This window comes from Dama dama, chromosome 5, assembly GCF_033118175.1.
Source record: "Dama dama isolate Ldn47 chromosome 5, ASM3311817v1, whole genome shotgun sequence".
NCBI classification, from domain to species: domain Eukaryota; kingdom Metazoa; phylum Chordata; class Mammalia; order Artiodactyla; family Cervidae; genus Dama; species Dama dama.
In genome coordinates, this window is record NC_083685.1 from 90788892 (window position 1) to 90799782 (window position 10891).

The 10891-nt window shown below is 42.9% G+C and overlaps 1 protein-coding gene across 1 annotated transcript; it reads left to right on the forward strand.

Annotated features, from left to right (window-relative positions):
- Window positions 1-2215: 2215 nt before the first annotated feature.
- Window positions 2216-9255, forward strand: CRYBA1 (crystallin beta A1). The gene is made up of 6 exons (XM_061142963.1): window positions 2216-2246; window positions 3843-3907; window positions 4910-5028; window positions 6368-6509; window positions 8083-8225; window positions 8811-9255. The coding sequence occupies exons 1-6, from the start codon at window positions 2216-2218 to the stop codon at window positions 8956-8958; spliced, it is 648 nt and encodes a 215-aa protein (XP_060998946.1). The 3' UTR covers window positions 8959-9255.
- The last annotated feature ends 1636 nt before the right edge of the window (window positions 9256-10891 follow it).

A 10891-nucleotide genomic window follows, 5' to 3' on the forward strand; every position in this document is an offset into this window, starting at 1 on the left:
AATTAAAAATTGGCTAAAAAAAAAATTTGATTCCATCAGTCTTCATGGTTCTAACACTTCAATAGGGTATAAAGCTCCCAAATGGAGATGCTGAGAGTATATGAAGCACAAAGACGACACAAGCATGTCAGTTGTGGCTAGAGCTGGTAAGGACTGTATGTCGGTTTCATCTCTGTCCCCAGAGTCACGTAACCCTGCCACTGGATGCCATTCATTCATTCATTTATTCAGAACGTATTTATTGAGCTAAGACTTTTGTCCAAAGCTGAAGATGCAACAATAAACAAGACAGAGTTCTTACCCTCATAAAGGATGGTGTCTAGAGGAAGAAGCGATAATTAAGCAATCAGTTTCTTTGTTTTCAAAAATAGCCTTGTTTCTATAGAAAATACGTCCACATTGTCCAAAACTTGAAAAATACAGAGAAGTATACTATGAAAAGTTTTATTCTATATCCAAGCCCCAAGTTGCGTCTTGTTTCTGTCCTTGGAGCCCAGTATTTCTGGTTTCTACAGCAGTTTCCAAACGTGCAATAATTCCACACAATTCAAGCCCCTGTTGAGTTCTTGAATAATTGATTATTGAAACCCATGCAATAATCAATAAGTACAGGGTGCCATGAGAGCACTTGATGGGGGTACCTAAGCCAGTCCAGGGGTTAAGGAAAGAAAGAAAGAAAGAATGAATCAATGAACAAATAAGTGTTTCCCTAAGATCCTCAACTCTGAGGAGGAAGCAAAGGGAAGTTGAGGAAGAACCTCCAGCCACGAACAGCTGGTGCCTTAAGCGCTTGCACAGCCAGCAGCCAGCAGCACCTGCTATGATGCTCAAGGCCACTCCGTCCCTTGCCAGCCATTGATCCAGATGCCACCAGCTAATCACGTAGCAGAAACATCCTAGGGTGGCACATTGTGTTAGCATAAGAACTGTCCACTGGGAATGTTCTGTTAAATCTGCAAATGGATTTTTGGTTCTGAGAAAAGAGGGCTCAGATAAACCCAAGTCACAGGCTGGAGAGATTCTCAGAGGGATTAAGAGAACTTTACTAGGAAGAGTTCGTTCCTCTTTCCAAGCTGCTATGAGATTTTTTATAGTATCCGTCACCAAAAAGAGAGTAGGGTGATATGTAATAATAAACCTACAACGTGTCAAGCAGATAGTCTCTTTTTTTTTGGAGGGAGAGGGGCAGTGTTGAGAGAAGGCTGAATGACTTGCCTGGTCACCCACCCAGGGAGGTTAGGATTGGAACTCACATCCGCCAGGCTCAGAGCCCTCCTCACACACGGCATCTTCCTGCTCCTCACAGCAGCTACGAGGCCTGAACAAGACATCCTCCCCTTCTACAAGACACCCTCCTCTCCTCCTGGGCAGGCCCCTCAATTACCCCACACTACTCTCACCAGGAGCCCTGAACTTCCAGGGAGCAATCATTTTACCTGTTAGTGTATCTTGGGTTTGAGAGACTGCTATGGGCTAAAAGCAGTATATCAATATTAAAACAAACACCAAAAAATACTTTTTTGGCTCCAAATATTAAAAAGAAAACTGCAAAATTAAAATGAATAAATATTAAATAGCACAGCTATAGGGAGATTCATATCTACTAGTTGACGATATAATTGAATTAAACTCTTACATAGTTATATTGGGTTGGGCAAAAGCTTCATTTGGGTTTTTCTGTACTATCTTATGGAAAAACTCAAAATTTTTGTCCAACCCAATACATATAAATATGAGATAATAAAGATTTCCAAGCACACAGTGAGCTATTTTCTTTCTTTTCTTTTCTTTTTTTTTTTTTTTTTTGGTGAACCACTTTTTAAACAAATGTATACCCCGTATGAGAAGGGAGGTGCATTTGATGTGTTGATACAACATGAGGTCTTAGGAAGGTCCTGGGGTGGCGAGAGGAACCTGGAGAAGAGCGGGGGACAAGAACTCACGCAGACCTGTCCTTGCATCCCATCTGCTCTGAGAGCAAGTCCACAGCAGCAGGGCCCGCACTGCCAGCCTGGCCCACAGCAGTGGGGCCTCCCTGGATTTCTGTATCCCAGGTTTAAACAAAGCCCTGGGGGATGCCCGCCCAGCAGGCTGAGCCACCAAAGCTCCGGGATCAGGGGGAACAAAAGCCAAGGGAAAGCAGAGTGCTGACGGGGCCAGAGGCTGCCGGCCGCGGGGCTATAAAGAGTGGGAGCCACCGAGGAAGCGGCACCAGATGGAGACCCAGACTGTGCAGCAGGAGCTGGGTGAGTAAGGCCCCGAGGGGTGCTCTGGTCTTTCCTCTCCTCCCCCTGCTCAGGACTGGGGCCCCATCTTCCTGCCTTGTGATCAGAGCCTCCCAGGATGGCTGGAGAAGACTGGGGAACTCTGGGGGGAAGCAGACTTCTCTTGCCACCCCAAAGGAGTCACTTACATGACCATAACCACTGCCCTAGCCACCATGGCTGGGAGGGGACTTGGGGGTCCCAGAAATGACAGGCTTCTGAGGCACGGAGGGAAGTTGGGGAGGGGGCAGAGGTAGGAAATGCTTGTTCAGAGGTTCAGAAGGGAAAGATGATACATCACAGAGTTTACATGCATTCGTCCCTGGGCCAATACCCGTCAGAGAGGAAAGCCATGAATGGCTGTTTTGAATTAAGAAAATCGATGCACATGTGTCTGTCTTTCTTCCCTCTCTCCTTGTCCCCTCCCCACTGTCCTCCCTTCCTTTACTCTCCCTATCATCTTTTCTGTCTACCTCTCCTCTACGAGCCTCAGTATCCTCATCTGTAAAATGGGGATAATGCTAGGGCTTACCTCATAGGTTCATTGTGAAGATTAAATGTGTTCCAGCGGGTAGAGCGCAAAGAACAGGATCTGGCACATAGCGAGCCATGGGTGTGTGTGTGTTAGTCGCTCAGTTGTGTCCAGCTCTTTGGGACCCCAAGGACTGTAGCCTGCCAGGCTCCTCTGGCCATGGAACTTTCTAAGCAAGAATACTGGAGTGGGGAGCCATTCCCTTCTCCAGGGCATCTTCCTGACCCAGGGATCAGACCCAAGTCTCCTGCATGGCAGACAGATTCTTTACCATCTGAGCCACCAGGGAAGCCCTGAGGCATGGTTAAGCGTTAGCTATTATTATCATCCTCTTTTCTTCTTCACTTTCCTTCAATAAGTCTTTCAGTGCCACCTGTCCCACTCCTCCAACCCTCACCATGCGTTCAGTGTGGTCCTCCATCAATCACTCTGGAGACCCAGTCCCTGCTACTGAGATATTCACCCAGGACATGTTCAATAGGAACATGGATCAGTGCTGTGATGAGTGCTGGGAAGGAGGAAAGAAAGCAAGTTGCCATAGGCTGGGGAAAGCAGCAAAGTCTTGGGAAGCAAGATCGAGGCTGGATAGGTCTAGAAGACAGAGAGGCAGGGAGGGAAATGGGAGCATGGCTGTGGACAGCTGGTCAGTTTGAGGGCTAGGCAGAGCGAGATAAAAGTGAGACCATGCATTGGTGATATGAGGGGTCTGGACCAGATGGTTGCCAAGGGGTTTATATCGGGGTATGTGAAAATGAGGCAAGGCTATCACAGGTGCCTGGAGGCAGGCAAGAGAATGAGAGCCACGTTTGTTAAGTGGTCCTGGTATCTGTGCAGTGCTTTATCTGCATCATTGCTTCTCATCCTTATAATAACTCTGTGCATTGAAGTTTTACTGATGCAAAATGACTGAGGCTCAGCTAGTGAGAGGCAGAGCCTGGACCCCACCCAAAGTCTGTTTATTGGACTTCAAGCCTCTTTAACTTTCACCTGTGCCCCTCATCCCTCACCCCAGAGGCCATGACACTGGTGTGTGTTCTGTCTTCCAGAATCCCTTCCAACCACCAAGATGGCTCAAACTAACCCCATGCCGGGGTCTGTGGGGCCATGGAAGGTAAGCTCATCTCCATCACATGGAAAATTGAGGAATCCATCAGGGCAGGGGGTGTGATACAACCTCAGAGTAGGACCCAGAGCTATGCTTTTCCATGGGACAGTGACCAGCCAGTAAAACATCAGTTTGTAAAGGAAGGGTCCAACCAAAGTCTAGATGCTGTCTCAGGAAGGCTCTCTCATTATGCTCCCATTTGGACAGAAGGATGATCCTGGAAACCCTTGTTGGGTGGGAGATGTTATCTAGTTTTCTAGGTCAACTGTCCTCCATACTGCTAAAGTTATCTTAAAATAGAGCAGCCCAAGTGGGTTATGATGTGGAGAAACTGAGGGCCTAGAAATGAGAAACTTGCCATCAGATCCCAAATCAATGATTGGATCATGGTCTCCTGACCCCAACCTGAGGCTGACTGTAACCACTACCTGAAGTGGCTGATCCTCAGCCACTGTTTCCCTCAGCACCCTTAACCTCCTCAGTGGATCAACTCTAAGTCTGGTTCACAGTTTTGGGAGCTGTCCTCTAGCCAGGTTCAAAAGTCAATTTCTAGTTCAGGGTATGAAAGGGGTTTACCACAACTCTCCCTTTACACATTAAGTTTCTATAGCAGGTATGGCTGAAGAAGCTAAAAGTTAATTCACAGGGAGCCCTTGGAGCTTCCAGAATCCTGGCTTTGGGGCCACACTTAGGCAGAAAGCATGTTGGAATGAGTCCACAAATCCTTGGTATGTCCACAGGGCCAGCTATCATCCCCAGCAGACGATTCCTATCAGAAACCTGGCCCCACAACTCATCCCTATGGGCATGTGAACACTGCCAACCAGTGATATTACTTCAAACCCCTTCTTACCCTGTCTACACTGGAAGAGACCTCATCAGGCCTCCTGGGCTACAGCTAGTGATGAAAAACACTGGGTCAGACACAGGTTAAGATGTTGGCCTGGGCCTCTGTTTTTCCTGATGGACCATGTTCTAACTCTATTCTCCCATTTAATCCCATTTCAGATAACCATCTATGACCAGGAGAATTTCCAGGGCAAGAGAATGGAATTCACTAGCTCCTGCCCAAATGTCTCTGAGCGCAATTTTGACAATGTCCGGTCTCTCAAGGTGGAATGTGGAGCGTGAGTATCAACCTCAGCAGAATCTCAGGCCTTCTATTTATGATCCCTTCAGACATGCAACCATAAAGATGGAGATCAGAGAAGAAAGATATTCCCCCATACTCTAATAATTTCTGGGAGAGAAGCGTCCATACTTAAGTAATCTCAAAAAAATTTTACTACACGTGCAATTCAGTAACTCAAAGCTAGAAGAACATGAGATTCTTCATGGCTTGGAATTGGATCTGGGGGAGATTAAAGAAATACATATCATGGAGTGGGGCAGTGAAGGTAACCAGTTTTGTGCTTCTGGAGCCCATAGACTTCTGCTTGGGGTTCTATCAAAACAAGCCACAGGCCCCTTGAGTTTTTCTTGCCTATAGAAAATAGAGAGGAAACTATCAAGCTATAGCCTCTTCAAAGCTAACTTCCCTTCTACATGTCCCAGAGCAGACACTATGAGCTAATTTTTCTATATACAAAGGAACTCAACTCCAGAGAGTCATATTAGTTTCTAGCTAGTCTTCCAGGAGTTTATTGGTGGTGATTAGTTTCCTTGGCAAGGAAGACCCTCTCTTGTTTTGTCTTCCTGCTCTTGGCACGTTAGTTGAGTCCTTGATCATCTGAAAACATTTCACTGAGCCTGAAAACACAAAGGCTAGGTCTAGGCAGAACTGGCTGTGTATGTAGATAGGCTTCTACAAGTTGCTCACCCCCAACTTAGAGCTCTGCAACCCCCAAAGTGAAATACTTTAAAGTGTCATCAGTAACTAAGACCTGGTTGATAAAGGTCAATCTGAGCTGTTTTAATAAATAAGGCAAAAATAAATCAGGCATATAGACGTCTGCAGGAGAAAGAACCCACGAAGTGATAAGGAAACAAGAGACTTGGTCATCCATCTGCTGTTTATTCATCTCTTTGCTTCCTTAGAAAGAAGCCAATAGGTTTGGCTGGAGCCAATGTCATAGCCTGGGGTCGCAAAGGGACACGACTGAACGACTGAACTAAAATGAATGCCCTAGTCACTAGATCCTGAACCTGGAGCTCTAAGTAGAGAATATAGTACCTTGAGGAGAAAGGAAATATAATTTCAGAATGACTTTGGCAGTCATTACTCATTACTCAAGCCAGTGAAGTGGACCTCTTCAGTAGATAATCCCAAAACAAATATATTTACAAACCTGCACAGTGCAGCTGCCAGCTCATCCCCCACCTCTTGTGATAAATGTATGACTTTGTATGGCTCTGTTGGAACTGGCTATTTTACCCACTGTTAACATCTAAAACAAAGATGCTTTCTCCCTGAGGCCATGTAAGCTCTGAACAACATGAACAAACACCATTACTTGTCTTTGGCAGCTGGGTTGGTTATGAGCATACCAGCTTCTGTGGGCAACAGTTTGTCCTGGAGAGAGGAGAGTACCCTCGCTGGGATGCCTGGAGTGGGAGCAATGCCTATCACATCGAGCGCCTCATGTCCTTCCGCCCCATCTGTTCAGCTGTGAGTCCTTGAGATTTTCATTTCTGTGCATGTGGGGGATGGATAAGAGAGGGTGCATATGGACTGACTTATTTCCCATCGGTTGGTTATGCTGAAATGTGGTAGGAAGAAGATAAAAGTATGAAGAGAAAAACAGAAGTCTGCCATTTTATTTTTTTCTGTCCTAGATATTTTCATTAAGCCAAAAGGGCGGGCCTTCCTGGGCTTCCCTGGGAGCTGAGACAGTAAAGAACTCGCCTATCAATGCAGGCCTTGGGTCGGGAAGATCCTCTGCAGAAGGAAATAGCAGCCCATTCCAGGGTTCTTGCCTGGGAAATCCCATGGACAGAGAAGCCTGGCGGGCTACAGTCCATGGGGTCACAAAGAGCCGGATACAACTTAGTGACTAAACAACAAAAGGCCTTCTTAAGAGGTGGCAGGAAGCGGATACTCAGATCTTCAAAAGTGCAGTAGGATAATTAGAGCACTTGGCATGTAGTAAATCCTTGAAGTTAAATTTCAATCCATATACTATTTTACCTAGAAACAAGGAAAAGGTGAAGTAACCCTTTAGTACATGGGATGACTGAAGAAATAGGCAAGACTTCCAGTGCCTCTTATCTTTGATTCATAACTTTCTTGTTTCTAACACTAAGCATTACTCAATTATGCATCAGAATGGGATGCTTCTCCTCTGTGGAGAACGCAAGCACAAGCAGGGTGATCTTCAGGGGTGTGTTGAAAAATGATCCCTATATTGGGAATAAGGTTGGGCTAAAACCTTTTCAAATACTCATCTGTATCATGTGATTTTTCTCATGATTTTAGTTAACAATCTTATCTTAAAGTCCTACCAAAATTAAAGCAGTGGAGATGCTAAAGAGCTCTAGAACAAGTATTTCCCTATCTGGATGTGTTTTCATTTTAACTCCCCCCACCCCCCGCCCCCCGCTCAAACGTATACTTTACATATAGTAAAATGCACAAATTCTAACTGTATTTTCTTATGAGTTTTGAAAAACATCCATACCCACAGAACACCCAAATCCATTGCCTCATAAAATTACCTGGTGTCCCTTTCCAATTGCTCCTTTCCACTATCACTAGGGCTAATTTTGCCCGTTTCTGAACTTCATAAAGATTAGTCTCTGCCTTCTCAACGCTTGTGTAGTCCTCATGTCCCCTACCAGACATTTACGTTTTTTCCAATGCTGTGTGCATGTACCCACCCCACTCACAACACACACAGACTTACTTTTCCTCTCAACTTGTAGAACCTTTTCCACATTACTATTAATCCTTGGTTGGCTGTCTCAAATATTTTTTCCGGCCGTCGTATTTTCTTTCACTGGTCTCTCGTGGTTCCAAACTATACCAGTTATTTGTACATTTTTAATGTCATAGTATTAAACTGGATTAAACAGGATCACTGGATTAAACAGGGTAATTTTTAAAATCTCTGTATTGCATGAAATATTTTTACATGTACTTCCTTCTGTAAACCAGGGGCATTTTGAGTGTGACAAATGTGGTAAAGAATTGATGACGAGCCTTAACACTGGTGCTAAACTGAAAAAAAACTTCTGTATTACAGAATCATAAGGAGTCTAAGATTACCATTTTTGAGAAAGAAAATTTCATTGGACGCCAATGGGAAATCAGTGACGATTACCCCTCCTTGCAAGCCATGGGTTGGTTGAACAACGAAGTTGGCTCCATGAAGATACAATGTGGAGCGTAAGTGCAAAAAACAGGGTTGGAGCACATTTAAAAAACTCTTGCAGTTGTAAACCTTATGAATATTAATATATCAATGGTCATATCTTATCTGAATTCACACATTGATGTCCCATTGGTATGACTGTCACATTCTAGCTATTAGAACTCTGAATCTCAATATTTTGGTACCACTATCATTTAACCTCAGCTTTTTCTCCCACAAACATTCCACTATGGAAGGACTTGACTACTCTCATACCTCTTTTCCACAACTTTCAGCTGGTTGTAGGCACCTGTTCATACATGCTGCCTGGTATATTTAGGATTACTGTTTTTTCTTATTTTTCCTTTATTTGTATTAGTTGAGGCTGATTACAATATTATAGTGGTTTTTGCCATACATTGATATGAATCAGCCATGGATTTACATGTGTTCCCCATCCCGATCCCCTTCCCACCTCCTTCCCCATAGGATTGCTATTAATTTTTAAGCCTAAAAGCATTCTGTACCATTGTGTTAGGGAAACCAGAGGCTCAGGCTTGGGGGTTGTTTACCAGGTTTCTAGCTAGTTTTAATAATCTGATATCCTCTGGGTTTTCCAGCTGGGTTTGCTACCAGTATCCTGGGTACCGTGGCTATCAGTATATCTTGGAATGTGACCATCATGGAGGAGACTACAAACACTGGAGAGAGTGGGGTTCTCATGCCCAGACTTCCCAGATTCAATCCATTCGCCGTATCCAACAGTAGTGGATTAAAAGCTCCAAGTAAGAATTCCTCAAGCATGAGACCTTCCTAAACAATCTAGAATAAAATATATGTTCTGCTGATATTGCTTCCAAATGTTAGCTGCTGAAATCCACAATAAATGTCATTAAAAAAAAAAACCCAACAACTTTGTAGACTGAATGCTTTATAGAAATCACATTTACATGGCCAAGAGTCTTTAAAGACAAGCTTCCATAAAACCCAAGTTCCCTTTGGTGTCCTTGCAAGTAAGTCACTTACCAGACCAAGGACAATGATCCTCTATTTCAAAGAACATTAACATATATAACCCAAATCTATCAGTCTATATAGTGACAGACACACTTTTGGTAACTGTTTTTGCATCTTTTCTTTCTTCCTCTCCTTACCCCCATTCCAACACTGATGTTAGCACTGCTTTTTTTTCACCTGTGACAGATCATTGCTAAACAAACTTAAGAAGCTTCTCAAATTGTCATATTGTTTAGCTCAATTTCAGCTTATTTCAACTGTAAGAACATAAGGTTCGGTGTCATGACAAAACACAGCACAGCTATTCTCACACAGGTGATTTTTCCGTACATATGCCAATTCTAAGCACCTTAATAACCTGATTAGGAAAAGAAAATCTGTGACTTATGACCATGTTATATTTAAGGCTTAAATTATTTGTACATTTGACCCATTTGAAAAATATTACCAATGTCACAATCTTACCTTAGTGCTCAGTAGATTTTTTTTGAATCAAAGCACACAAAAGATGATAACACAAACACCTTGGAAACTTTAAAATTTTTTTTATTCAACAATGTACACTTATTGTCTCTTAATTTGATCTACAAATTTCTCAAGTTTTTTTTTTTTTTTTCTGATAAAATAAGTCAATCTGGGTATGGATGTAGAGTGCTTGTAATTTATATTTTTAAAACACTGAACATGAAGTAAGACATCAATAAAGGAAGATCACATAACTGACACTTCCTCAGAATCCATGACATCAAAAACAGCTATGGCAAATACCTAAGCATTTAGCAAAAGAGGAAATCTCTGGCCACTGTTCTTATTATCTAGAAAAGGCCTATCTTTTTGACTGGGCAAAACAAACACTGAAAGAACATTTTTTAAATTGGGAGACAGAAGGAAAAAAATCCTCCCACATAATCGCAGCCCACTAATTGTCCTTTCTTCCAGATTAAGAGGTAACAGCTCCTAAGTGCTAATGCACACAAGACACAGAAATTACTTCGCTCCTCCAATACATTCCAAGACTGAACATGTGAACTACTGACAGATGCTGAGGAGTAGCCATAACCATCAAAGATGATGGTATGCTCCTGCATTCATGCCTTTTAAGGCCATGCATTATGGGCCACCTTTTGCATTCTGACTAGTAGACTTCGTTTTTAACTGTCACTTCCAAGGAAGACACAGAAGGGCGGGCTTGCTGTGTTTTCAGTCAACATACATTAAGAGCACACTTGATGATAGACAAGGTAATCCTCTTCTATACATAGGAAAAACATAAAACGGAAATATTTCTTTTATATCTAGGAGCAAGGGGAAAATACCATTAGTATTATCTCTACTTAAACACATTAGCCTCTTCTACAAGGGTCCGGAAGAAAATATAAAACAATCTTTTAAAAGATGATTTGACAAAACCTGGCCAGTACATCTACACAATCCTTTAAGTACACAAACATGTGAAGTAAAGCTATTTAGTACATGCAGACTGCAGCAATGAAATCAAATCAGCTCAATTTCTAAACTTGTTCTATCAGCTTGGGCAGTTTTAAAGAGATACACATTATTTTAACTTGTGCTTTGATCTTTAAACAACTGAATGATTCTAAATCTCAAGTCAATCATTCAGTAAACCAAATTTATGCTAAAGCAAAGGTAAAAAGCTCATCCTACCTTTAAACCAGGTTTAAAA